Source organism: Agelaius tricolor, unplaced genomic scaffold (assembly GCF_023055355.1).
Source record: "Agelaius tricolor isolate 1412-34295 unplaced genomic scaffold, bAgeTri1.0.p SCAF_20, whole genome shotgun sequence".
NCBI classification, from domain to species: domain Eukaryota; kingdom Metazoa; phylum Chordata; class Aves; order Passeriformes; family Icteridae; genus Agelaius; species Agelaius tricolor.
In genome coordinates, this window is record NW_027269280.1 from 10,311,067 (window position 1) to 10,338,846 (window position 27,780).

Below are 27,780 nucleotides of genomic sequence, written 5' to 3' on the forward strand. Positions count from 1 at the left end.
CCTGTCAGAATAAAGAGGAATATTTCCCTATGTGAATGGAAGCTGGAATTTGTGAAGCTATGGAAGAGTATTATGTCTTCACTGACATAAATGAGATGGGAATTAATCTTTCCCTGGTTTATAGAAGATCAATGATGCTCTATCTAGAAACTATGCACAGATTAAGAAATAGTATCTCCTGCACACTGTCAAGAAGTGTTAACCCTCAGAACCTGTTTATATTGGATTCTGCCAGCTGTTTTGTGACCTTACCAGTTTGTCCCTCAATTACAGACATCCTGCAGATCAACAAAGCTGCAGCAACTCCTTCAGTTACCATGGGAACCTGAGTACTTTGAGATGCTGCTTTTTCTACTGTCTGGATCAGCATTGGCAGCAAGTCCATTCCCTGCAATAATGTGTCACCTGAGGGGACAAAAGAGACACATTACAAAACAGCATGGTCCTCACTTTCCAACCTAAGTATCAATGGGTTTTCTGCTGCCAGGAGACAAGGAGAGGAATCAGACACACACTGGGAACACTGAATCTCCCAAAGTATTTGCCAATCACTATCACTAAATTGTAACTATGAAAAGCTCAATGGCAACCACTTCAGTCCTTTTCTCATAGACAGAACATTCCCATCTCAATAGATTAAGTTTCTGTTCATGGGATGCAAAAGAAAATGCTAATTCAGTTGCATTAAAGGAATCACTTCAAATCACAGGAAGTCTGACTTCAAAGATGAATGTTTCCCTGAGAGAGGGAAAGCAAATTCCTGGCATGCCATGACCATCTGTTTCACTTCAAACATTCAGAAGTTAAGGAATCCCAGAGGTCTACAAATGTGCATGAAATGCTGCAGTCAAAGGGGGCAGGACCAAGATGTCAATCCTGAGAGGATCACCAAAAGAGAGTAATTTCTTGAGTTTTTCATTTCAAACACAGAAATTTTTTTTTAAACTTTCCAAAAGTCAAAGCCAGAGACCAAGATCCAACTGTGCTGGGTGCTATATAATACAGAAGTACAGCTCCTGAGCTAGAATTTAAGAGTAAGAATTTAATGTAAGACAAAAATAAAGCAATCAAAAATTACTTTGAGATATATAAAAGACAGCATGATGGACAGTGATTGTAGTTCTACAATGAAACAAACCATCTTTATAAATTTGAATGCAGAAGAGTTTAAGGAGAAATGTGAAGGAGGTCAGTAAAAAGACACTGCCTTACAAAGTCTTCCCTAATCTGCAGAGCTCTCTGTATCAGGAAGTGCAAAGGTTGCTAACTCTCCTCCTAAGCCCCACAAGCAAGAGTTAGCAGCAGCTGCCCAGTTTCACCTTTGAAGGAGGCTAGCATGCACTGCAGGTAGGCATGTCTCACTGCTGAAGTCGAGGTTTTAAGGCTGAAGGCTTTCTTTAGCCATTCCACCAGCTTCTTAGGAACTTCTGTGGTGAACCGAGCACACCAAAGGGCCAGGACAGAGACTGCATGGACCAATGTGCCTTCATGGACTGGGGAGAAACACAGAGCTCACATCAGTTCAGCAATTGCAGAAAGCACAGAATAGAAAATAGAAAACAGAAAGAAGGTAACAACATCAGGATGCAGGAAAAGAACACGTGCTCCTAACAGGCACAGCACAGTCTCCCTAGGTTGCTCATCAAAACAGGGCAACAGATTCTCTTACACAGCAGGCAAGAATCCAGATTAATCTTGAATAACCATGTGAAAAAAAACCCTGCTCAAGATGAACACAGCTTAGCAAACCCAGAACAAAGGCAACAGGTCTCACCTTCTTGTTGCAGGAAAGGGATGAAAAGCTCAGCCACAGTTGCACTCAGAGCTTGGCTGGAGGGTCCAGATACTACATGGTGACTAAGGCTGCCAATCCCTGAAAGCACAGAATTCTCTCAGTAGTTCCCAAACTACCAGCACGACATCTAAAACCAATCAAGAACAACCCTTCACACTTCAGTCCTTGGACAGACATCTCTTTCTTGTCACTACATCTGGATATCACACCCACCATGTACCACACTGCCAGATCTCTGTCTTCATTTTCACTCTGGGTGCAAGTCATCTTCTTTTAAGAAAATTTTTGGCCTATCAGCTAATTATTTTCTTTGAATAGAAAGTCAGGAACTGGTATGTGGTATCCAGAACCCTCTATGGGTTCAACTACAGCCAATTTAGAGTGACAGGCTGAAAATCCTAAAGGCTGAGGTACAGATCCCTTCCATTCAGCCTTCTGCTCAATTTCTTCCATCAGAGAAGCTTTCTTCCAGGATTCTCACCTGAAAGGACACTCATCTTCTGAGCAACAACTGTCAGCTTCCCCTCTGAGCCTGCCAACAAGAAACACAAAGGTGACAGGTGATTACAGGCAACAGCTCTGTGTTACATCAAGAATCTCCAGAATCTCCTCCAAAACTCAAAAGCTTGCCCCATTATCCCTGATCCAAGCTGAGCCACCCCTTCCATACAGGCAGTAAAGAGAACAGAAAACACAATACACAAAACTCCTTGAGGCTGTCAAACCTTGATTCATCCCCAGTGCTTATCCTACAATTTACTCACCCCCTAAGATGGCAAAAAGGTGCCTGCCCAGAGACTCCACAGCCGAAGGATCACTGCACTGCCGAGCCAAGTTCTTTAATGCCACAACTGCTTCATCCATCAGCTGCACACTGTTGGATTTCAAATGACCTAGAAAGTAACACATGAGCCAAGAGATCCCTATGACAAACTGCATAAAATCAGCAAGTAAGGATTATCTTTACATGTGGCTTAATGCAGCTTCTGGAACCATCATGTGAACTATTCCAGTTCCAATTTACAGTACCATCCTCCCTCCCACCTAAAACAACCTTTTCACCAGCAATCAAGCTGTTGTAGCTACAGCCAGAAAGTTGCAGAAAGCTTTATTCTGAATTCATAATTCCCTCCAGAAGTGAGAGAGTACTTACTGGCCAGTCCTTTGACAATGTCTAGAGCATACTGGCTAAGATCCAGGTTCACAGATACGAGCAAGCAAGAGATTGCTGACAACATAAGAGATAAAAACAGTTACTTAACAAAATATGGTATGCCATTAGCATTTTAATACACTCTTCCCCACAGTTCACATCAAGAGCAGACAGGTTAATAAAGAGTAGGAATAAAAAAATCCTACTGAAATTGATGCCAAATGAACAGAATAATTCAGGATTATTCTTAGCACTCAGCTGTGAAATCCTGTCCTCGGTGCAAACAGTAGCTATCACATACCCTGACACTTGGGATCACACCACAAATGTTGCTTCTCCACATCTAACCCTTGATGCCAGACAATCCTGCCTGCACTCAGGGACCAAAAGCATAGCCCAGAGGGACACTGCCCCAACAGCTCCAGAGCACTAAGGATCTAGGCTCTTTGACAGAGCAATGCAGAGGTGACAGACTCACTTTCAGTTACATTCTCAGGGCTCCGCAGCAGGGATTTCTGCAGAGTTGGCAGAACAGAGTCCTTGAATTCAGCGTGGGACACGTAGCGAAGGAGCGGAGAACAGCTGTCCTGCAAAGGGGACAGGGCACTCAGCACAGGGCAGTGCTGCCTGGGGGACAACATCACAACCAGCTCTAAACACTGTCTCACCAGCACATGCTTCTGAGGCTTTGTCTTGCTCATAAGGATGGTCTTCAAGTAGAAATCCAGGAGAGCACTCTGAAAAGCAGAAACACCAGATTACAGCCACATCTCAACCTGTACTTAGCTCCTGGCACACACTCAGGTGCCAAGCTGGACACCCCATCTCCTCCTCCTCCTCCTTTCCTTGCACCCTCACATGAGCCAGTCAAGCAGAGACCAGTGCTCCCTGCTCTACCCTGAGCCCAACACTCAAACCACACTGAGAGCTACATGCTGCCTTTACTCCCACTACAGGGACAAGGTGGGAAGCTGTGTGTTGGACATCCACAGAAATGCACTGGCAACACCAAACAGCCATGTATCTGACACCTCCTGTCTAAACACACCCCAGCTGTTTCAGTCAGACGTGCAGGACTACTGAATTGACAGACAGTGAAACCAGGGCAGAAGCAAAGTACCAGCCTCACTAAGACACCTATTCAGTCCTTTCTTCATGAGAACAAATGATGTTTGTGATTCCCCCCCAAAAAAGCTGTACAACAGACTTACCTTGTATCGTTTAATAATATCCATCTCCTTCTGGGCTGTGCAAAACTGCATCACAAGTCCCAGCATTGCAGCATAACTCTGGTTTGGTTCAAGCCCAAGAATGACAGATAGGTACTGATCCACCAGATCCTGGTTCTTAAGAGGAGAAAAGCAAGGCATGTTAATAACACTGCAGAACAGAACAGCTGTAGAATATGGCACATAAGGTAAACATCACCTCTTTCCACAGCCTGTTCAACTTCTTCACAGCCCCATCCACTGCCTGCTTGTGAGAGCCTCCCAGGACTTCCAAAAGGAGCAAACACTGAACCTCCACCTGCCAAAGGCAATAGACATAAAAACCTTTGTGCACCTGCTTCTCAGAGAGCTCATATCAAACAAGACATGCCAAATGTCAATGATTGTCAATGATCAGCTGAATCTGCTTAAGTCTTTAGATCATCTGAGTTCTTCCAACAAGTTGCCTTTGCTTTCATCCCACACCTAGAGCAGAACCATGCCTAACAGTTTTGGAAGCACTGAAAACAGATTACATCTCTTCTTAAAATCTGTTCCAGCTATATCCCAGTGTGCTATGAGCAGAGTCACATGTTTGTGTAAAGGAAGTGAAAGGAAAGCAAAAGCTGTATGACAGTATCATACAGAGATATTTCAAGGGAGGCACAAGGACTTCATGTCACACTGCAGATGCCCCTCAGAGGCACCAGTAGCCATCTCTGTATGCAGAGCAACTGCACAGATGCAAGACTGCCCCACTCATGCTTTATACACCTTCAGTTTTCCCAGGGGAACAGGAGAGAGGTCACAATACACCAAATCTTCCTCTAAACCTGGATTCAAATTTGGTGTTTTCAGTTAAATTCAGAATTGTTTGCAACATTGCAACAACTTAAACACATTAGATATATTTAGATCCATATCTGTGATAGGATATTTCTACAAACCTTAAAGAACCTACCAGTTTTTTCCATGTTTCTCCCTGTCTCTTGTCAGGTGTTGGAAAGACTGTGCGTACAAGCAGGCACGTCCAGGAGAGTGCCAGCAGAGCTGCAGATCCACTGCTCTTACTGTTGTACAAACAGGAGAGGGAGGTAAATCTACACTTCCCAGGACATAACTTACACCTACTAGACCATTACAGACCTATTTTGCCCAAATTAGAACAGCACCTGACTGGCAAGCAATTTTATCACACAAAAAATGCAGCTAAAGCCTCAGTTTTTACAGAAAATAATCAGCCCTCAGAAGTTGGTTGTTTCAGCTCCGGCTTGACACTCAAAGCTTCCAAATGGCACACGAGGCAGCTGAACACTTGACAGGTGATGAAATTCCCTTTCCTAGTGATTTTGGAGACTGTTTCTTGGAAGAGTTTGCTCCTCATCCCCCAGACCTGAAGTTTAACAAAGGCTAAACCATAACTCAGCCCAAACCCACCAGCAGTTATACTGGGATATTCCCTCTGCTTTCCCAGATGACATGGAAGAGGTAAGAGAGGAACATCTGAAGAGCATTAAGAGCTTTCCCTCTAAAGGCTTTCAACACCTCTGCCAAGCAGCAGCAGAAGCCTCATTCTGAACAGGAGGAACTGCCAGCAACTCAGAACTGCTTCCACACGAGGGACTCACCTGGGCACTGCAGCCCTGCCGCCGATCCCTGAGGACTGCAGCGAGTGCAGCAGGTTCCTGGCCGTGGCCTCAGGCTGGGACTCTGCGAGCTGCTGCAGGGCCAGCTGCAGGGCCCTGCGGGACGCCGCATCCCTGTGACAAACACGGATCAGGAACGTCCCCAGCCTGCCACACCGCACCCTCACCACCCCTGCACCGCACCACTACCCCTGCTCTGCGTTCTCACTTCAGCAGTCAGCTAATAACTATTTTATCCTTGCTCTTCTGCACAGTGCAGAAGTTTTTATCAGAAACCTCCATTCCCCTTCTCAAGTGACAGCAGTTATGTAGAGGCCCTCCAGCAGACTGTGGAAGAAAATGGGTTCTGAACAGCTCCTCTACAACAGACCATGATTTAATCCCACCTAAAATTTCCTATAAAGCATCTAAAAGACAGCTCAGTCTTGCTTCACAAGGACATGGGTGTTCATTCTTGCAAACTGAACCACAGGATTAAAGTTTTAATTTAAAAATTAAAGATGAAACACAAGGCAAATATTGTAGAACTTTTTAATATCAATCCTTCCCTGAGAATGTAATTACAAGATGACATTTTTTGATGTCACATACATTTCTGTGACACTGCATGCTAACACTTCCAGATGCTCCAAACCAATTTAATTATTAAATACTGATAGATTACATAATACAGCCTTTCCACATCAATTTACTTGTAGCCACGATATTTTATGAAAAATCCTTTTGCTAGGATTTTTTCTCCTGAGTAGCTGAGAAGCCTCAGAGGAAAAGAAAACCAATAATTATCTGCTGCTGTGGAATGCAACAGGTGCATCTGTGATTGGTCCATGTTAGTTGTTTCTAATTAATGGCCAATCACAGTCAGCTGGCTCAGACTCTCTGAGAGTCACGAGCTTTTGTTATCATTCCATTCTTTCCTTTCCTTGCTAGCCTTCTGATGAATCCTTTCTCTATTCTTTTAGTATAGTTTTAATATATAATTTACTTTTAATATAATATCATAAAATAATAAATCAGCCCTCTGAAACATGGAGTCAGATCCTCATCTCTTCTCCCATCCTGATTCCCCTGTGAACACCACCACATTTACTCACCGGTATCGATGCAGAGTAAGGCAGAAGAGTTTGCAAAGGCCTTTCACTGCACCTTCTGGGAGATCTGTAACAATGTATTTCAAAATACTTCTTCATAAATCACTGTGCTCCTGATCTTTAAGGCAAACACGATTCACTTTATGACTGAAATCAGTAAAATGCTTGCATCTATTAAATTGCTTGCAAGAATTACAGTAGAAGTTTGCTCTTTCTATACATTTTATGTGTATTTTTACAAATAATGGTATAACTGGAACATGTGAAACACAGTCATCTTCAGAAAATGACAGAAATAAGTTTAAAAAATTTGCTTCAGCTGTTTTATTAAGACCATCAGTAATCTTCCACACTCCCCATCTCTATACATGTGTGTATCCAAATATTCCATATGTACTAAAAGAATAAGCCAAGAGTCATGAAAGAAACTCAACTGATACACTATATAAAGAACTAACATACATAATGCTACAACTACTGACTGGAAAAAGTTGTGCCAAAAGCTGGGGTTCTGTGCTACCCACAAACCCCACACTTGGAATTAACCCTGTGATTGAGCACTGGCTCAAAACACTGCCAAATACCAAATACCCCTCACACAGCCTTTTGAAACAAAACATTTGAACATTCTCCTCCACCCAGGTGAGCAGAACAGTGCTCCCAAGCTTTTACCTTTCCCAGAAATGCATTTTCCCAGCTCACTGAGGATCTCTCTCCGCTCCTTCACGCTGGCTGTAGTTACTTTCACTGCAAACCGCTTCAATGTGTCAGAAATCTAAAACCACAAAGCACAAAAACCACCAGACTGCCTTTAATATCAACCTACAGAACATAAACCAGGGCAAGCAGAACATGTCACTTGCTGCCACATGACCCCTTGGTGCCCAAATGTGAGCATCCACCATCTCACCCACCAAGGAAGGGTCACTGTGCTTCACACTCTGTGAAACTCCTTCCCCAGGGTTGAGGGATGACTGCTCTGCAATTATCTGTGCTCTCATGCTCTGTAAGAGACACTTACCCCTCTAAAAGTAACACAGAGTAAGAGCTAGGACCCATAATCTGGAGTACAGGACCTTTCAAAGCAAAAAACAGTAACTTCAAGAATTCAAAGGAGCTTCTCCCTGTATGTTATCTCCTGAAGTCCAGGAAGTCTTGAAGAGGCACTCGAACTGCAGACAACCCAGGGAGACCTACACACCCAGGTTTTCTGCATTTACATAAAGCAAAGCACAGCTCTCCAGGAAAGGCTTTTGAAATCCAGCTCTCAAACTGAGCAACTTTGAATCATCTTTCCAAAAGGCAGAGCATGTCTTCAGAAACTCATAGAAAACTGTTCCTTTTCAATCTTTTTCAAAGAGCTCCTCAAAGCTGCTTTCAATGAAGCTTTTTGCCTACACTCTGGAAGGCTGATCCTGCACAGTGGCTTCCTGACCTTTCAAGTCCATCCTGAGTCTCCCTGAGACTGGCACCATTTCACACCCACAAGTCCCCTTAAAAGCTGGCTGGGAAGCAGTGCTGCACCTCTGAACAGCAAGGCTGGGCTGAGCTGCAAAGCGTGACCAACAACGTCACTGACACAAGAACCAAACCAACCAGCTGCTGTTAAGGACCTGCTCTCCTCTCAAAGATTTCAACTATATGAGTTCATCATACGCAAACTCAAACCAAGCTGCACTTACTCATGCTGCTTAATGACGAGCAGGGGAATGTGCAGACATGAAAAACGTGTTAAAATTATCCTAAGTCTAGAAATGAAAAATATAAATTATGTATAACACTACAGGATCTCACCACCATTTCAGTGACTTACACAAACTGCAAAACCTCGACTACCCACCAAGTCTCCATGGAAAAGCCACTGGGACAGGCTTCAACAGTTTGCTTTCTATTTTTATTTTTTAGGATGTTTATGTACACGTTAGACAGCCAGCATACCGGCAATGCTTCTGCAAACAAATAGAGGACAAAAGCAGTATCTCTACAAGTAAGGACCCGATGCTGAGCAGACTGGGATTTGCTTTGGGAACACCCCAAGCCCCTCAGGATGAAGCCGGTGGTCCCACAGCCGGAGCACGGGGAGCGGTCACACCGCGGCCGGGCGGTGCGAACCGGAACAGCCGCACACGGCGCCGCAGCCGGGCGGGACGCGACTCGTCCCGGGCCTCCGTCCGGACGGGCCGGGCCCGTTCGCCCCTCGCTCCGCCCGGATTCCCCGGCGGCGGCCCCTTCCCGCGGGCCGGGCACGGCGCGGTGCGGGCGGCTCGGCGGGGCCCGCCCCGGCTGCCACGTCCCCGGGCGGCTTCGGGCGCCGGGCCGGGCCCTGCAGCCGGGCCGAGGGCGCGGCGGGGCCAGAGCGGGACGGGGCGCGGCCCCGGGTGCAGCCCCTCCGGTCTCCCCTGCCCGGGCCGGACCGTGCGCGGCCCGTCCCGCACTCACCTGCGTGTCGGCCGCCATCGCTCCGCTCGACCCCGGAACCGGTAGCGGCTTCCGGGGCGGGCCCGGCGCCACGGCGATGGGCGCTGCCCGCTGCCCGCCCGGCCCGGGAGGAAACGGAACGGAACGGGCCGGGCGCCGGCTGCACCGCCCGAACGTGCGGCGGGCACGGCCTGCGCTCGGTCCGGCCGGGGAGATCCGCGCTGCGGCCCCGAGAACAACTCCTCCCCTGCAGCACCCGGGCCGGGGCACAACCGCTCCTTGCCGTGCCCCGGCCCGAGAACAACCATCGCCCTGGAGCGCAAAGCCCCTCGGGTTACACCTTTCCCAAACCCCAGCTGATATGGAGACTACACCATCGATGCAGGCACACATGAAGGTGTAAAAGAGCTTTTTATTTTTCCATCGGGCCAACTCTGACAGAGGCAGAGAGGGTGGCTGCTGTTAGTCAAAAAGACCAAATCCCATGTCCTCGTCAGACTCCTCCGACTCCTCCTTCGCTGCCTCCTTCGCTGGAGCAGCAGCAGCGGCAGCAGCAGCAGGTGCAGCTGTTTCAGCCACCACAGGCATAGCTGCCACAAAAGCTGAGGGATCTGCCAGGAATGCCTTCACCTGTAAAAGTGGGGGAAAAAAATGTAAACTCACGAGGAACAAAACATTTTGCAAGACTGAACCTTTGCAATGATAAAGGCAGCACTTGCAGCTTGCCAGAATCCAAACAGGTCCACTTATCAGTAGCAGATATGAAGAGCCAAAGACATTTCAGCTAAGCTTTCAGCCCTCAGGTAAATCAGCTTTCTCCTGCCATTTGTACACAAGATATGGAAGAAGCAAGTGCCTCTTCTCCAGACACATCTCACACAGGTGTGTCCCAGTGTGGATGCCATGGGACAGAGAGAGAGAAATGGCAAGCGTTTCTCACAGCGGCTTGTGAGAAGTTTTAGGGAGTTGGAAAGATGTGCTAACTTGTTGAGTATAAACAATTTGCAGTTTTTCTACTTTATTTTTCTGTTCCTTTTAAGGACAGTGTCTGAGAAAGATGTTTTTGTTAGTAAGCCAACAGAACAGAACCTATCATACCACTCTATAAAAACCGCACAGTTCTTTTGAATAAACCCTTCTTTGCCTTTTCTACAATCCTGCCTCAATCAGCACAAGAGCGACATCCCAGTCCTCTCAAACCAGGGGACATGCTGTGAATGTGCCTCAGTGCACTTCTAACACCCTGCTCTGCAGAGCTCAGAGCCAGCCATTACCTTTTCAGCCAGAGGGAAGGTGTAGTCAGTCTCCACGGCCACGGCCAGGACACGTTTGTAGCCATTGATGATGGAGTGGGGCACGGACGCGATGGTCGGGTACCCAATCTGCAGACAGATGCTGGCAACATTCCGAACACCCTGCAAAGAGACAAACTTGTGTTTCTGTGGTCTGAGAAATTACAGAAATTACAGCAGAGGATGGCCAGATGACAGCTTTTACACTGCCAACAGAAAGGAAAGCATGCAATGCACACAGGTAACAGCTCCAGTGAAATCAATGCATCAATACTTAAATGTCACTGATCTCTGCTCTCTGGTAACCAGTGACAGGACCCAAGAGAACAGCATAAAGCTGCGTCAGGGGAGTTTTAAGTGGAATAATAAGAAAACAGGCTCCCCATGGAATGCTCATAGCCCCAAGGCTGCCAGAGCTCAAGAAGTATTTGGACAATGCTCTCAGGCACAGGGTAGGATTGCTGGGGTGTCGTGTGCAGGGCCAGGAGTTGGACTTGATGATCCTTGTAGGGCCCTTCCAATTCAGGATATTCCACGATTTTAAGTGGCCTCAAATGATTTCTGAAGCAGATTCAGATGAAGAATCCTACAGGAAGGTACTCCCTGACACACAGTTTCTCTAGAGAACCAGGGAGAGCTCCTGGCTCTGCAGGACCTCATGGAAAATACCAGACAGGACACTTTGTTCTGGCAGTGGTGGCTCCCAGAGCAGCAAGGCAGAACACAAGGGACAGGGCTGTGGCACTCACCTCCAGGAAGCGCTTGTGCAAGGTCTCCTCGGTGATGTCCAGCACTTCAGGGTTGTAAATGCTGCCATTATCAAAGACCTGCTGGATCACCAACCCGAAGGAGAACGGGGAGATGTTCAGCATGTTGAGCAGGGTGGCTTCGCTGGCACCCACTTTGTCTCCAGTCTTGATAAGCTGCACATCACTCTGAGGATATCAGGGAAAAGGAGTGAATACATACCAAGAAATTCCAGCATGTCAAAGCAGTGGGACACAAATGCAGACCGTGGAACTGGAGGAACAAATGAGCACAACATACTCCACATTCAGAGAAAGCCCCAGATCACATAAACAAGTCCACATCAGCCAGGAGAAAGGCAGCACCTTTCCTTCATTACCTACAGGTAGCTCACCTGCACGTTCCTCTGACAGAGCCTACCTGTGGAAATCTGATTGAGAACTTCAATCCCCCCACGCTGCACATTGAAACCAAGCCAGACACCCTCCTCCAGATCCCAAAGTGCAATTATCACAGTGCTCATACAGTATCTTGGCACTAATGAGAGCTTTGGCCTTCACAGCTCCCTCAGCTGCCACAATCAAGGCCTCCCAGTCAAAGAACAGCTTGAACTGCAGCTCACTAACCAGAATTTCAATGGTTCCTCTGGAAATCTTTGTGGTGATGCCCAAGGCCTGGAAAAAGGAGGTCTTCTCAGGTCCGAGGCCTGTGTTCTGGGCTGGCACAGTCACATCACAAGGAGCGATGGCACCAGCACGGGCAGCAGCTGGCACCTGAGAGGGGGGAGATGAGAAGCTGCAAGAATGCTCACCCAGATCTGGTGGGATCACCTCCTCAGTGACATGCTCCTCCATGAGAGGCAGCACCCAGGCACACACAAGTGAGGCAGCTGAACTTAAGCACTTGCTAAGACTGCAAGGGCCAATTCCCAACCCCTGAGAACTTCCTGTCCACCATGAAGACTCAGTTTTATTTTGTGTTCCATCTCAGCATAAACACGCAGTGAGGACTGATCTCTCTTACCTTATTAGCCAGCAGCATGTCCCGGATCTCAGTCAGATCCTCCTTAGTGAAGACAAAGCCCACATTCCCACGGATGTGAGGCAGCAGCCTGAAAAAAATATGACAGCCTTCAGCTTTACTCCTTGGACAACCTCCCCTCCTCTGAGACAGAGGACCCAGAAGTGCCCTCAGGCAGCATTACCCACTTTTCTAGAGCAGGATTATTCTCCAGATGACCCCGAATAGCTTTGCGCATCATCGTGTTCTTCCCCATCAGCACAACAGCTTTTCCACGCAGGGACATCCGGATCTGCTGCATCTGCTTGGATCCCACGTTGTCTGCTCCCACAATGAAACATTTTGGGTAATCATCCAGGAGTTGCTATAGCAAAACAAATACTGTAACTATACAAAGAAATTCAGAGCAGTGCACAGAGCAACATTAAAACCGCAACACATTAAAACGTAAAAAAAGTCAGAAGTTTGAGAAAGATGAGTTCCAAGTGAGGCTGGATCTGCCATAAGCCGCATCCTTCACTCCGCCATCGATTCCCATCCCTGAACAAGTCCGCAACGCCACGGCAAATTCTCAGCAGGCCTGATTTGGACTATCTCACATCTCTTCCTAATGCCAGAAACTCGTTCAGACACCCCATAGCACTCACCCATCTCTTAAAAGCCCCCACAGCCCGGCCCGCCCGGTTCCCGCTGCCTCGAGCCTGCCCCGGCAGCGCCCCACGGGGGCTCCGAGCCGACACTCACGATGATTTTCATAAAATAGTTGGACTTCCACGTAGCCCTGTCTTCCCTGGGCATCTCGGCGGTGCTCCAAGGATCGCCCGGTGGGTTTAAAGACGAGCTGGGACCTGCCAGGAAGAAGAGCGGCTCAGGTGGGTCCCCACCCTTCTCTCCGCCCTGGGGCCCAGCGCTCTCAACCCCATAGCCCTGCCGCGGCCCAGATACCGTTCCTAGTCCTAGTCCTGGTCCCGGTCCGCTCCCCTCAGCGCTGCCCCCCAGCCCCGCCCGGGCCCCTGAGCCGCCGCGCCGCACCCGCACCTCCACGAGGGCTCCGGGAAAGAAGGGCCGCAGGGCGGGCTTGTCTCCTTTTATACCACGGCTCACGACCAATCGCAGAGCGCCGCGGCTCTGCCTTCCCTCAGCCCATTGGCTGCCCGCCGCGTCAATCATCCGCCGCTCTGCGGGAAGCGCGTGACGCCAGCGGAAGGCGCGAAAGGCGCAGGAGAGCGCGCGGCCGGGCGCGCGTCGCCCCCTGGCGGCCGGAGGAGCGCACTGCTCCCCCCCCCCCCCGCGTCAGCCCTGAGGGCCCGCCCGGGCTCCGCTCCCTCACAAGCTCAGGGGCGAAAAACAACCGCGACACAGGCGTGACTATAATGGTAAAAATTTTATTGGCGTAACTGCAAGAATTTTAAATGGAGAGGAAAGAAAAAAAAAAAAAAAAAGCGGAGTTAGAAGTTTACAAGGGAGGAAAGAATCAAATAATTGTCGACCCAGCAGAGCTTCCCCCAGCCCAGCCATGATGTGAAAGGCCTTCCCCAGGGGTAGCGCCTGGCCCGGGGGGGCACACACACACCCTCCCGGAGCACCCCTATAGCCCAACAGCGGCTGTGCTGCCCTAAAACCGCACCTGCACTGAACGAACAGGCATTTTGGACACCCGCAGCGGCCGCAGCCACCACCAGGTGTTATTTGGCAGAGTAGCATCGGTGTGGCATCCCAGCATAGCAGACACCAGATGAAGGCAGAAGGTGAGTGTGACATCATCTCGGTTACGTACTAAGGCCAGAGGAGCCTCCTCTCAGCACCACACACCCCACACAGCACCCTGCACCCAGGTGTGCCACAAGAGTCACTGACAAAGCCTCAGCTAGCAGTGAGGTAGGCTAAAGACTCCCCAGACAGGGAAACTGAGGCACAGGATTACACAGTTTGCAGGTGTCACACAAAGTGGCAGTGCCAGAAACATCTCACCCCTCTCCAGCATCTGCACACAACAGCTGTGTGTCCCCTCAGCGGCACCAAGGAAGTTGACCATTCCAGAGATAAACGCAGGCAGCTTGGGAACATCCATTTTAACTCAAATAGACTTACAAGATCAAAAGGCAAATGCACAAGGCCTCTTGCCTCAAGAATTTCCCAGAGCTGTGCTCAGCCCAGCTGACACAGCTCCAGTGCTCCCACAGCTCCCTCTGGCCTCACACCCACACACTGAGGTTTGTTTGTTGGGGGAAATCTGTGGGACAGTTTCAGTGACCTGAGCAGGGCAGTGCAGCACCGTGATGAGGTTACATGGGACAGTGACCCATGGGTTTCAGGGCTGGTTTCTGACACAGCCACCCCTGGAGCCCTATAATGCACCTGCCGAGCTGCAAACACAACCAGATGGCAACGGTGACAGAGCTGCAGCTCTCTGGAGCAGGAATTCCAAACACTGCTCCCAGGGCTGGTACGCCACTGGGAATTTCAGTGCAGTGCTTCCCTCTGCACAGCACCCTCCAGCCAGAGACCTAAAAGTGCTTTACCAAACATAAACTAGGTCTCACAATAACCTCACAAATCCAGGCTAAACTGCCCCCATTTTACAGACGGGGAAACTGAGGCACAGTAAGGTTTAGTGACTGGCCCAAAGCTGCACAGCTAGTTAGGAACAGACTCTGTCTCCCAGTTTTTTCTCCTCAGTCACAAGACCTTTCTTCCACAGAAAGAAAGGAGCCCCCTCCCCAGTTAACCCTGTTCTGGTTTCAGGCAGCTGAAGAAGAGAAACCAAGGTAAAAGAACTCCTTCCCCCCTAGCACATCAAGAGTCACTTTTAACATCCTGGAAGCTGGGCTTTGGGAGAACGGCAGGTGATTCAAATACAGCAGTTTACAGATTACAATAAAAACCGAAATTATACTTTTAGGTGACCCAGAGGAGGAAAAAAACACCCCAAATCTATTCACAGTTCACCTGCCTGTGCTAGAGAAAAAAAATACAAGTCATGTTCCCTTGCCCATAGATTCAAGCCCCTCCCAACCCGCAACAAAAAGGAAATATTGAATGTTAGTTAGGCTTAATAAAGCATTGAGATTACAGATGCAGTAAGCCAGCCCAACTGGCACACTGCCTAGAACAGCACAGCTTGATATAAAAGTTGCTTTCTTAAAATCACTTCAAAACCAATTTCTGTATAAGAGGATTAAAAGTAAATTAGATATGAATTCAAAATCAGTGTAGAAATCTACAGTTCTTATCAAAGACAGGATACAGTATTCACTTTGATAGTAAAACTCCAAGTGTGTCATGCACACCTGACCCCCAGGACTCATTATACCAGTAACAGTCAATATAAAAGGTTATTGCTGTAGCATCTCTCAGTAGAACATGTTTAACAAGAGCACAGAAAAGGGAAACACCAAGGGGCTGATAGGTCTCATTAGCAAACTGGAAGAAGAAAGGATGTAAATTTAGGAATTTTTTTTTTCTTGGCTTCTTAAACCCTTCCTTCTAGCCACTCTTGTGACAGATTCAGGCCCTGATAGATGGGAGAGTTCCAGGCCAGATAAACACTCGCACGTCGCACTCGCTCATGACAGGGCTGGATGAAAAAGGCTGCTCTAACCTCTCTGCACCTGTGTTTAAAGAAGGGGTGATGCCTCTTCCTCCCCCAGGAGCAGCAGGTGAGGGGAGCAGGTTCCCTGAGCTGGCCTGGGTGCCTATGGAGCTGCATGTCCCCACAGGAGAGCACAACAGTGCTGAGGGATGGTCGGGGCTTACCCCACCTCCTGCTCCAGTGTGCTGAGAGAAGGCATCGAGAAAGGGAGTAACAAACTAGGGAAAAAAGAAAAACACCCCACACAGTAACACCTTGATTCCTCTTAATTAAAAAAAGAGTAAGTGGTATTATCTCCTTACAGTGTAATGGAACTGGAGAGACCCTTGCAGGGTCTTGGCTGCCTGTGCTGATGCTCTAGTCTCAGCAAGTCACACACACCATGTAACTCTGTGAGGAGAGCCAGGGTGGCACAGAGGTCACAGGGTGGCCTCGCTGTGCTGTCACCCTGCACACCAGCAGGCAAAAGCCTGAGAATGAGGTGTCAAAGCAGAGGGTTGTGTTGTCTGCAAGTGTCACCATTTGCTCAGAGAGCTGACACAGGCTGAAAAGTACTGGCAAAGCCTCCTGCTGCCAGGAGGCGGCTGGGAAAAATCTCCCTGTTAGAGCCCTCGAGCTAAGCTCAGCTGTCAGTCACACACACAGACACACACACACCATAATGAGGGATCTCAGCCTCTCTCTTCTGAGACACAGCAAGGGCGTTTCCAGTTTAATGGTCCATCTCATCTCTGGATCTACTGCCTCTCCATAGCAGCACTTCCCACCCCCCACCCCCCTCCTCCCCTGCCTGGTAAGGTTCCTAAATCACAGTAATGTTCAGAGAGACAGAACTGCCAAGGGGGTGGCAGAAAGATGCTTGAGCGCCCATCTATAGTGCCTCTAACAGAAGAGCTTGAGGAAGCAGTTCTGGCAGTAGGGCTTGTCGTTCTGCTCCTTGAAGGTTCCTTTGTTGAGTTGCTTGAGGCAGAAGGCACAGACAAAGTGTTCTGGGTGGAATTTCTTGCCCATAGCAGTGATGCAGCGTCCTGTGATGGGCTTCTGGCAGCCGGAGCAGAGCGAGCCGCGGCGCTCGTGGTAATGCACCTCGCAGTAGGGCTGCCCGTCGTGCTCAAAGAAGCTGCCGTTGACAAACGGGGTGAAACATTCCTGCAGCAGGACAAAGCAAAGGGGACAGCTTGTATGAGAAGCTGGGGTGGTGGGGAGGGGCAGCTCTACCAGCATCCTCTGCTCCATGGCACAGCCCAGCAGGTGAACTGCTGCCTTTCAGCACTGACCAGTTATCCAGAGCCAAACTCTGTCCATCAGGAAGGGCTTCCAAAAAAAGACTAAGAAATGGACAGATAGAAAAATAAGCAAGGGAATTAGTCAGCTCCTTCACCCAGCTGGCTTCACTTCTACAAAGAAAATACTATGGATGAGTTACCAGATGTATCCAGCCAGGACAAAGGAGAACATTCCTGCCCTGAGAGGGGAAACACTGCAGCACTTTCCCTGGGGTTTTTTTTTTTTTTCCCCTCACTCCAGCTTCCCCACAAGGGCAAGCAGAAAAAAGGACCAAGAGACTCATGCAGCAGAATCCTGATGAGCATGGGACTGGTTCCAGCTGAGAAAATCAGGCACAATTAATCTTTATGAGTGACCTCTCCAGAATGGCTGGCATTAGGCAGGTACACTCTGCAAAAGATTGTCCAGCCTGAAATATTTCCAGTTACACATGGGTCACTGCTGGGAGAAACTGTTTGTTCTATAGTGCTAATGATGTTGAATAGATAAGGGGAAGAGGATACATCAGCTATGTGCTAATAAATGTCCAGAGCTGCTCCCTCCCCTCAGCATCTGAGGACACTTCACTGCACAACTTGCAACAGAAGCACCCACTATCCCCACCAGACTGGGGAGACTCCTCTCTCCTTGTAAAAGTGGGAAACTGAGGCAGCAGAGTAAGGGAGGGATTTACCAAATATATCAGCAGCAAGACCCAGAGGAGGCAGTTTCCTGAATCCTGGTTTTGCTGTCCTCTTTCCCAGGGGGGACACTGAGTATCACACACAGCTGGCTCCCAGTGTGTGGACAAGAGTCCAGCAAACAGCATGCAGAGCCCTGGGCAGCTGAACACTTGCAGTACCAGGAGAATGCAGCTTGCCTGCAGCAAGTCCAGGACTTTACCAATGCTGACAGTTACTTCAGTCAGCAGAACAGCTGAAAGGTTTGCTCCGCTTTTGCAGAAACAGTAGAGAATCACATCTTGTGGCCTGGAAGAAATCTGTTCTGGCCTCACTAATTCAGGCCACAGTAGGGGGAAAGGAAAACAGAACTGCTTGATAAAGTCCCAATCTCTGCATGAGAAGGCATAGCCCTCCCAGCCCCAGTCAGGCACAGCTTCTGCCTCACTCTGCACACCACTGCAGGAGCCACAGACAGTCCCAACAGGGTGGTGACTGTCTGCTCTGAGCATCACAACAGGAATCAGCAGCTTTTGGTTCTGGCTGCTTGATCTGGTTTCTGCCTTCTTTCCCCCTCTAGGAAACAGTGGCTGGTTTGGCTCATCTCTTGGGGATGGTAAGAGTTAATATTGCAATGCTCTCTGAAAGAGCGCCAGGCATTTAATCTGCAGTATTCCTGTTTATTATGCCTGTTGTAGGGAGCTTGCCACTATTTCATTGACTTGCATGTTTGTCTGAACAAGGTCACTCTCATTAGTTTACATTTTCAGATGGAGCATGGGAGGAATATCCTCAAAATCTGATTGCTGCAAGTGCTCAGAGAGAAGCTTAGCTTATAATTATTTAAAGGTCACAGAAATATCTCTATCTGTGAGCTGCTGCAGAAGCCCATAGTTAAAGCTGGGAACAGAAAGAGCAAAGCAACTCCAAAATTTAATATAAACAGAGAACAAGAAGATGTTTGGTTGCTGGCATGTTTTTATGTTGTGGGGCTGGCTGCCCTTCACTACCCCACAGACACCTTACCCTGATATGGGACCAGATGCCTCAGGGTGGAAACAAGAGGGGTCACAGAGCAGCAGCAAAGGACCTTGGGTTTCTTACCCGACAGACAAAGCACTCAGGGTGCCACAGGGTGTTCAAGGCAGAGATGTAGTTTTCCAGGATAGCCCGGGCACAGCCTCCGCACTTGGGAGCAAACATATCAAAGTAGTCCTTGCGGCAATAGGCTTTGCCATCCTTCTCGTGAAACCCTGCCAGAAGAGAGGGGAGGCAAAGGGATCAGCTCCTCATCTTCACCTGTGGCGACACAATCTGTGCAGGGTGACCCATGTAGGTAGGATCATCCTCCTGCTAGCACACAGAGCAGCCACAGCTGTTTCTTGTTCTGTTCCCTTCCCATCCCAGCAGAGGCCTGTTCTTCCTCCCCAGAGAGAAGCCATTATTACTGGCACCATCCTTCCCCCATACACAGCTCCCATGAACTCCAGTAGTTCCCCTGTGATGCCTCAGGCTGTACCCTGGAAGCAGCTCTGCCTCACTCCCTCCTCTGCAGTTCAGAGGGGAGATTGCTTTCCCCTTGCATAAACCAGCAATACCTTCAGGTCCAAAGAAAGCTCCACATTGAGCACAGAAAAAGTGTTCAGGGTGCCATGTCCTATCCAAAGCCGTCACCACTTTCTGTTGAGAAGAAAACACAAAGTGCAGGTCATGTAAATGACTTGGAGGTGAGTAAGGGGGGCTGGAGAGGGGACACATGAATGTTGGTGCTGACAAGAGCAAGCATTAAAATAGACTGTCCTTTAGAGAGCAGAGTCAATTTGCCCCTGCCTCTGGCTCGTTCAGACTTTCCCACTGCACACTTTTTTTTACCCTAAAAGGATCTTAGGCACTGCTTCCTCCCTTACACAGGGCCCCACCCAGTCTTAAGGACCAGCACTGGTGCCTGTTACCACAGGCTACCAACAACAAAAGCTGAGGAATCATTACCAGAATGATGGTGCAATGTGGGGTTCTGAAGGAACTCCAGCAAAGGTAAGAGGGACCAACTCCACTCACTAGTGTAAGAATTTGAGTGTGCCAAGTTGTTTCCCTTTCAAAGGAAGGCCAGAACAACTAGAGAAATCCCTGAACAAAACCTTCCACCCAGAATACATGGGTGAAGTGGAATTTTAACACCTAGGCCTGCAGGAACTTGCCAGCACCATGACTCCCCCAAGAACTCACATCAAGGATGGGCCCGTTGCAGTAGTAGCAGCGAGGGGAGAAGAGGTTGTGATAGTCCTTCTCGCAGTAGGGCTGCCCGTCCCGCTCAAAGAAGTTCCGAGAGCCGATCTCCTCCTGGCAGTGGGTGCAGACAAAGTGCTCGGGGTGCCAGGTTTTCCCCATGGCTGTAACCACCTGTTGGGAAAACAGATTTTGGAGAACAACTCTATCTCTCCCTCCCTTCCCTAGACCACATGACAAGATACCAGCTGGAGGTCAGCAAGAATGACAAGTTCTACTACTCAAGTGAGCCCTGGACTGGGGTAGCATGAAAACTGAATTACCTATCATCTCAGGAGAGGGCAGTCCCTCAGGGGCAGGGTAGAGGTCACTGGAGGAGCTTACAGCGTACCTAGCCAGTGGATAAATAGAGTACTTCAGTTTCTCCAGCATCTCCAGTCTCTCCAGCCTCACGAAACAAGCCCTCCCCGTTACTCCCAGCTGCAGCCCAAGGTTCAGCAATGAGGCAGCACCTTCAACTCACCTGCCCAGCAATAGGCTTCTTGCAGGCTCCACAGACACCTTTGGCAACTGTAGCTACACCCAGTTTATTCAGGTCAGACTGAAGACTTCCCAGCATGGTATCCAGCTGACTGCCAGGCTTGGAGGCTGTGGATGGAGGGGAGCTGCTCCCAGCTTTTCCCTGCGCCATGAACTGCAGGTGAGACAAAACAAATACTGTAAGGTGAATGCTGCTATGCTTATCAGATAAATGCCTGCTGTTGCTGCCAGTGACTCCCCTGCAGAGACAGACAGGAGTCAGCTACGCTCTCTGAAGAAGCTGGTGAGAGTCAGGATCAAGTACACACATGTATTCTGACCACACAGAGACAAGCAGAGAACTGAGATATGTAACAGCAGAGCTGTGAACTGAGAATTTGATTTTCTTTCACTGCACACACAGCAACAGTCACCAGCACATCCCAGGCACTCAGTATAGTGCTCTCTAAGCCTCTGCCAAAAATTTCCCTTTACCTCATCAGTTCCTGGCCAGCTGACAAAGCAGACGCCATCCAGAGGGCCCCTTCTCCTTGACCTCTCTCCATTCCTATGCTCTTGCTCTCAGTTGTCTCTCCTCTCTGATAGAGATGCTCTTCTCTCCCTCCTCTCATCTCCCCTTCAGCTAGAAAATTTTCTCCCTTTGCACCACCATCTGCACACCTGTTTGCCAAGTCTCTCTCTCACTCTCAGGTGGTTCTCCCCCATGCCTGAGCTAAGCAACTGGAAGCAGGAAGGAAGGAAGGAACTCCCTCCCAGCTGGCTGCTGTTTACCTACAGAGCAGGCAGTGCATCCCCAGCAGACAGGGCTGCTAGGTGTACTGTAGTTGGAAATGCACCAGTGGGGGGAAGGGGATTTGGATGCCTGTCTCAGAGGCTGCTTCTGAAACTCACACCACCACAGCACACACAGCTTGGAAAGGCTTCCAGAGGAGGGGAGAAATGTTTTACTGAGGTTCATAACTTATAAACAAAGCATTCTGTTCTCCTTGGTCACCCTTTACAGCCCCCTTTACAGACAAACCACAGCAAGGAAATAAGAGATGATTTCAGCTGACTTGGCACTGCCATAGCTACTGTCAGGTTTAGGGACACACAAAGAAATTTGGTTTAGAGTATGTTTTGTTTTACTAAGAGAGTAAATTAAAACAGACAAAATCTATGTCTATGAACAACCAGCCTGCTGCCAGCATAGCCAAAGGAGCAGGGACATGCTGAAGTGTTCCAAGCCTTGGCAGACCCTGCCCTTCCATCCACAGGAGGAGCTCTATTCCCTGTGCTGCAGCTGCTTGCCCTTGCAGTTGACCAGTTTATTCAATGATAAATCCTGGTTTCTGCTCATTTGTATAAACATTCTCATGACATACATGAATTTAGCTGCTTTCACACACACATCCACACACTCTCCAGCCTTGCCTCCCATGCAGTGTGGCTCCCAATGGATCCTAACACACAGCTTTTCCCCTCCTCTCTCAACTGACCTCTCCTAGTCCAGCAGCACAAGCAGCCCCATCACACCCCAGCATCCTCAGCGTAAAACAAACCCTTCACAACACACATTTGCTAACAAAAACTGTTACAGTGGCTGCCTCCAAAGCACACACACACCTGCAAGGGCACTCTCACAGAGAGAGACAACAGTGCTTGGAGACAAAGCCTGTCCAGAGCCCCAGGATAAAGCCCAGGCTTCCTGCATGATGCAGCAGGAAGAAAAGGGCTGCACTGTGTGGAAAGAATCACAGCTTCTCTTGCTCTAGCCAGGGCTTATGGCCACACAGGGCAGGCACAGATGCCACACACAAGTGATAAATACCATCCAGGAAGAAAGGAGAAGAGATGAATTCAACATGTAGCAACAGAGCACTTCACCCTTGTAGTGACCTGGAGGGAGCACACAGTCCTGCCAGTCATGGCTGACCCCAGAGCAGGCACAAATACCTGTGCACACCTCCATTTCTAGCTGGCCTGGCCATCCAGCCCTCCTGACAGCTCACAAATGAGCCCCCACCTGAAAGAGGCTTGTTTCCACCTCCTGTACATAATCCATGCTGTTTGTAGGGGACACTCAGCACATCATCCTCATGCAAACTGATCATGCAAAGGCCCTTCAAACTCCCACCCCTCACCCATGAGATTTGCCATCACTCAAGTTCAGAAAGGAGCTCTGTGGGTAGCAAACCATGCAATACAGGATATTATCCACATTAACAGTGCTGGGAGCTCCAGGAGCAGATCCCAGCACACTCATCAACCAGAAGAGCACACACCATGCTGAGGAAACAGAAAGGGGATCCTGCCTTGTCAGGGGCTGTGGGGCCCCAGGGTGTGGGAGCAGCCAACAGACTGGCACTGCGGACCAGGGGAGGAGCAGAGGTCACCTGCAAAGTACAACAGGTCAAGATGCAGAGATGTTTCTTGCTCGCTGCTTTAGAGCTGTACACTAACACTGCACTGCACTTATATGTTAAAGACTCCCCACCACCCTGGAGCTACAGCCCTTCCCTGGCAGGAGATGCAGAACCCAGGTCTTGACCATGCCATCTCCTCCCCCAAATCCACTCATACAGTGGATACCTGCCTAAAAGGGCAAACACAGGAAGGGTTGCTGAGTTGCTCCTTCCAGTATGCATGTTCTGCCCTCTTCTAGTCCCCCCACTTCAGAGAGATTGTGGAAGGGAGAGCTCCAGGCTGTGTTTCAGAGTTACCTCAATCTCAGAGGGAAATGAGAGTCCCTGCTGCATGAAGTGCCTGTCAGGACACACAGGACCCACATATCCGAGCAAGTTATTGCACAGGCATGTACTGTGCAGTACTACAGCTGGGATTAGATATTGTCCATGAGTCCTCCCTCCCATCCAGCAGTTCATACCAGCCTTTACCTGAACACTCTATCTATTGAGCTGTCAAATTACAAGCAGTAGTTGGATTGGAAAATACTGCTAAAAACACAAATCAGAATAGAGAAGCCTGCCTGCATTTCTGGGAAGAAAGCTTCATCTTCAGTCTGACAGCCAACAGAGACAACTGCCTTGGTGCTAGGAGTCCAGGTCTGGGGAGAACAGGAATGTTTGGGATCTTCATTAGGAGGGGTGCCCACAACAGAAACCTCATGATAATCATTATCAGAAGCTTCCCACTGGAAGAGTGGCTGGGGAGCCAAGCTGAAGGAAGAGGAAGAAACTGGACTAGGAGCTGGGGTAGATGACACAGAGGAAGGCTGAGGTGGGAGTGAGAGAAGAGGTGCAGGGCCAGAGGCAGGAGAAGGAGCAGCATTAGCAGGGACTATCTTTGCAGCTTCTTTGGAAGGCTGGAGCTGGGAAGAGACAGGAACAGAGATTGTCCTCCTGGAGAGGAGTGGGGATTCTGGAGGAAAAACCACCTAGAAAGACACGGAGGAAGAAGAAAGGTGAATAAATCCAAAGAGGAACCAACAAGCACTTCCTTTAACAGGAAGGCTGGCTGCTACCAGTATGTTTATCTAAGGGGGGAAAGCAGCAAGAAGGAGAAGGGAGCTACAAAAGGTGCTGCTCTTTGTAGCTTAAGGAAGAGCACCATTTTACTCATCCCCAGAAAGGCCTGCACAGGTACAGCACTGGACAGAACAAAGCATGCCTGTGTATCAGGCTTCCCAGTGGGGTTTTAAAAATAATCCTCACAGGGATATTTGAGATGTGATAGCAGGATACTGCATCAACAGATAACATAAGTAGCTCCCTCAGATCCCATTCCAGTTCTTAAACATACAGAAGTAGAACCCTGTGCTGCTTTCCCTCTCAGGCCAGACAAGGGTGTTACTTCTTCATTTTGTGTTGCTTAGGATGCTCAGAAACTCAGTCTGCACCTCCACACAATGCAATCTGAACAGAGGGACATGCTGGAATTTCCCAGCACGTGTGACCCTGCTTTCTACCTTCTCTACTTGCTGTTCACCACTCTGCTCTTCCCCCCGGGGCCTGGCAGTGACAATGACCCCCTCTGTCAGCCAGGCATCCTGGCTTTGCCAATCTTTCTGCTCCTGGTTATCGATGCCCAGTCTGTCCTGAAGCTCCTCAATCAAGCGATCTTGGGACTCAGTCTTGTGGAATATGGCAGGACCTAGTTTGCGCCTTGGAGAGAGGTCCCGAGACATTGGATGCACATTCGCAGTCTCTTTTGTCCTCTTGATTAAAGATTTTATCTAAATGACAAAGGCAATAGTATCAGCAGAGAAGAGGAAAGTCAGAGCAAGCCCCAAGATGCAACAGCACAAACTCAAAGACATTAGTGACAATTGTGAGGAGAAAGAGTGATGGCATTTATTCCACAATGCCAAAATTCCTCTTGGCACAGCCCAGAACAGTGACTCAGTGCAAGGAAAAACCCTGTAAGGATAATCATAGCAGCCAAAAATAACTGTCTAGAAAAGGAAGGGAAAGATTAACCAGTGGGAAGCCAAGATAGGAGGTGCAGCATGAACACTCCACTGAGCATTACAGAAACCTCAGCATCACAAGGGCACAGAGCTGTGCCTCTGTGTTTGCCCTTGACAGGCACAAGGCTCTTGGTCAGAGATGTCTGGTGCACAAAGTGTACTTCCAGCACGGAAAGGAACACTGACAGCTTCAGTAATGAGACCTAAAACAGTAAACAGAGCAGAGGAGCTGCCATCCCAATCAGTAGCATGAAACAGCCCTTTCAGCTTTTTGGAGGTCTCTGTGGACTGAGCCTTACCCCAGTTAGGGAATAAAAGTCCACTTCACAAGGAAGTCCCTACAAGCTGCCATGTTCTGTGCTGCTGAATCACATGCAGGAGAGACCACAAGACAAAGCTGGGGGCTGTGAAGCCCTGTGAGATGCAGCTGTCAGTGACACCGCTCAGAGCTCGTGCTGTTAGTGGGGTGAGCCCGGGCACACTCACTGCATGCACACACTGCGAGTGTGCTGGCAGAACAGTCCTGGCTAGGACTTGCCCTACTCCTACATTCACTCAGTGCCTGCCTGGCCTGATGCAGAAATCCTCTCAATGGGTGGTTTGGAGACACAGGGTAGATCCCATTCAGCCTTCCCAAAGCTTTCAGGAGATTCTGGAGTGACTGTAGAGCTTCTGAATTGCTCCTTTTCCTGGTCTCCTCTGGCCTTGTTCATGTTAGCAGTACCTGCCTTCCTAGGAGTTCTGTCTCTGCCCTGCCTCTTCTTGCCCACATCAGGACAGTGGTCTACCTTGGTTTCGTGTGGCACTTCAGCTTTTAGCTCCTGTCCTTGCTTTGCTACAAAGCCCAACTGGCTTTTAGTGTCTGGGAAGACATCCCACCGATCCAGGGCAACAACAGAAGGTTCATTAACAGAATCCAAAACATTGTCATTCTTTGCATGCACCTCTGGCACATGTGCAGGCAGCTCCAGGGGCCACAGCTCATCTAAAGCTGTTTCCACACTTCTGCCCTGGGAGGAAAGAGCTGAGTAGTCCCTGAGTGCTCCCTGCTGATGCAGCTCCTTGGCTATCTTCTCCTTCTTTGAAATGGGTACATTTGAGATTTTGGGATCAGTTCTCTGCTCCTTCTTCTCAGTCTCTTTTGCCACATCATACCCTAAGCCCCGTGCCTCCACATTAGCAGACCTACAGAGAAGCTCCACACTGGAAGCTGGCACAGCCTGGGAAGTATTTCTGGAAGAGTCAGGCTTTCTGTTCAGCTGAACTAAGCTGGCAGAGGCCACTTGCTCCCCACGAGTAGCATAACCAGAGGAGCTCCGTGGCGGGGGCACAGGGACAGTTTGTGCTAAGTGGGGCACAGGTGGAGGGGCAGCAGGGTGCCCTGACAAAGGCAGAACTGCAGTGTCACTGCCTTCCTCAATGCAGGTGTCTGCTGGGGGGACAGATGTTGGCACTGTTGAGTCCCCACTGTGACTTGCAGAAGGGTGTTTGGAATGGGACAGCACTGTTAAACTGTGAGGAGTGTTGCTGGAGTCTGCATTTGCTGAACTGGGAACCGGTTCTAGGGAAGATTCAGAAATCAGAGACATAGTGGAACTAGTCTGCAAAAGAAGAGATAGAAGGAATAAGGAGAGAAAAAGATAATGACAGAGATAAGGAGAAGAAAAAAAAAAGGCACAGAATTAAACATTATAAGAATCATGACTCCCAAATCAAAAAGCCATGTTGACCCAAATCCTTACTTCCAAGAGTAAGGAAGAAAAATGAAACACCAAAGAGCAGAACCAGTATGACATTGTACTGATCTTCACGAGTTCTACAGCCTCTGGGATCCTTTTCCTGGGCCCTCCTCCTCAGTGATAGCTCAGTGTTCACCTGCAGCTGTGATGGGGGCGTGGCATGGCCACAGCCACTGCTGGGAAGCCAGCTCCAAACCCAGGAGTGTCTCGACTGTGAATAAAGGTCATGTAAACTTACTCACAGTCAGACATGTAAATTTTGTATTCCAAAGCTGCAAAAAATTCAATCAATGAATAGAACAAAGCATGACATTTTCTTCTTGATACACTTAATAAAATGCTCCAGTTGGCTGAGTTCATGGCAATGAAAACAAAGCTTCAGGGCATTCACAGCAAGAGCAGATGACATGGGCTTTGTTCTATTCACATCACTAATCTCACCTTGGAAGGGACACACACTGAATCTATACGAGCCTGTCAGTCATTCCATGCCCTTGTGAGCATTGCTTAGGTGGCAGATTAGCCTCTTCCCCTTAGGCCAAAGACTCCACATTGACATTGTAATAAAATCAGTATTAATTTTGATCCAAAAAACATTCTAAGAAGAGCAATTAATACATAGGTTTTGGCTTTCTTTGACTTACAGGATCTTTTGAAAACAAAAGATCATGGGTGCTTCTTTCCCCACTTCCAGTGGTTCCTGATTAAACTCTAGGAGACAAAGTATTACAACTCCTTTTTCTTAGAAAGGGAGACTCAGATCAGCAACTTGGACAAGCTCACACAGCAGGTCAACCTAAGACCAAGACTGTGCCTTCTCAGTTTTAAAAATGTACCCACAAAGGATTTCCAAATCCAAGAGCTATCAAGACCTGCTCTGACTCTTCATCATATTTTCCAGAGCAGCCTAAAGAAGTCAGATGCTTATGCTCTGAGGTGGAAGGGCACATAACTTCCTA

The 27,780-nt window shown here is 48.8% G+C and overlaps 3 protein-coding genes across 5 annotated transcripts in view; all 3 read right to left on the reverse strand.

The window, feature by feature from the left end:
- Positions 1 to 9,412, reverse strand: part of GCN1 (GCN1 activator of EIF2AK4) — a 38,725-nt gene extending 29,313 nt beyond the window's left edge. For both annotated transcript variants that reach the window (XM_071445507.1, XM_071445506.1), the window contains exons 1-15: positions 9,333 to 9,412; positions 7,566 to 7,668; positions 6,897 to 6,960; positions 5,785 to 5,916; positions 5,118 to 5,226; positions 4,377 to 4,475; positions 4,160 to 4,294; positions 3,617 to 3,685; positions 3,427 to 3,535; positions 2,949 to 3,023; positions 2,560 to 2,688; positions 2,277 to 2,327; positions 1,775 to 1,873; positions 1,320 to 1,493; positions 253 to 405 (exon numbers count right to left, since the gene is read on the reverse strand). In XM_071445507.1, coding sequence (XP_071301608.1) covers positions 253 to 405; positions 1,320 to 1,493; positions 1,775 to 1,873; positions 2,277 to 2,327; positions 2,560 to 2,688; positions 2,949 to 3,023; positions 3,427 to 3,535; positions 3,617 to 3,685; positions 4,160 to 4,294; positions 4,377 to 4,475; positions 5,118 to 5,226; positions 5,785 to 5,916; positions 6,897 to 6,960; positions 7,566 to 7,668; positions 9,333 to 9,350 — 1,519 coding nt within the window. In that variant the 5' untranslated portion in view covers positions 9,351 to 9,412. The remainder of the gene's footprint in view (positions 1 to 252; positions 406 to 1,319; positions 1,494 to 1,774; positions 1,874 to 2,276; positions 2,328 to 2,559; positions 2,689 to 2,948; positions 3,024 to 3,426; positions 3,536 to 3,616; positions 3,686 to 4,159; positions 4,295 to 4,376; positions 4,476 to 5,117; positions 5,227 to 5,784; positions 5,917 to 6,896; positions 6,961 to 7,565; positions 7,669 to 9,332) is intronic.
- A 291-nt stretch (positions 9,413 to 9,703) lies between these two features.
- On the reverse strand, positions 9,704 to 13,488 carry RPLP0 (ribosomal protein lateral stalk subunit P0). The gene is made up of 8 exons (XM_071445508.1): positions 13,409 to 13,488; positions 13,115 to 13,218; positions 12,559 to 12,734; positions 12,374 to 12,461; positions 11,977 to 12,123; positions 11,353 to 11,538; positions 10,586 to 10,726; positions 9,704 to 9,941 (listed from the first exon to the last, which is right to left on the reverse strand). Exons 2-8 carry the CDS (start codon positions 13,166 to 13,168, stop codon positions 9,774 to 9,776), a joined length of 960 nt encoding a protein of 319 aa, XP_071301609.1. The 5' UTR covers positions 13,169 to 13,218; positions 13,409 to 13,488; the 3' UTR covers positions 9,704 to 9,773.
- Positions 13,489 to 13,735: 247 nt separating this feature from the next.
- PXN (paxillin) overlaps positions 13,736 to 27,780 on the reverse strand; it is a 44,875-nt gene continuing 30,830 nt past the window's right edge. Inside the window, exons 7-11 of one of the 2 annotated variants that reach the window (XM_071445510.1) lie at positions 20,658 to 20,828; positions 20,135 to 20,308; positions 19,507 to 19,588; positions 19,013 to 19,161; positions 13,736 to 17,111 (exon numbers count right to left, since the gene is read on the reverse strand). In XM_071445510.1, coding sequence (XP_071301611.1) covers positions 16,845 to 17,111; positions 19,013 to 19,161; positions 19,507 to 19,588; positions 20,135 to 20,308; positions 20,658 to 20,828 — 843 coding nt within the window. In that variant the 3' untranslated portion in view covers positions 13,736 to 16,844. Of the gene's footprint in view, positions 17,112 to 19,012; positions 19,162 to 19,506; positions 19,589 to 20,134; positions 20,309 to 20,657; positions 20,829 to 24,709; positions 26,684 to 27,780 lie in introns of those variants that run through there. The other variant, XM_071445509.1, reaches the window with a different exon arrangement.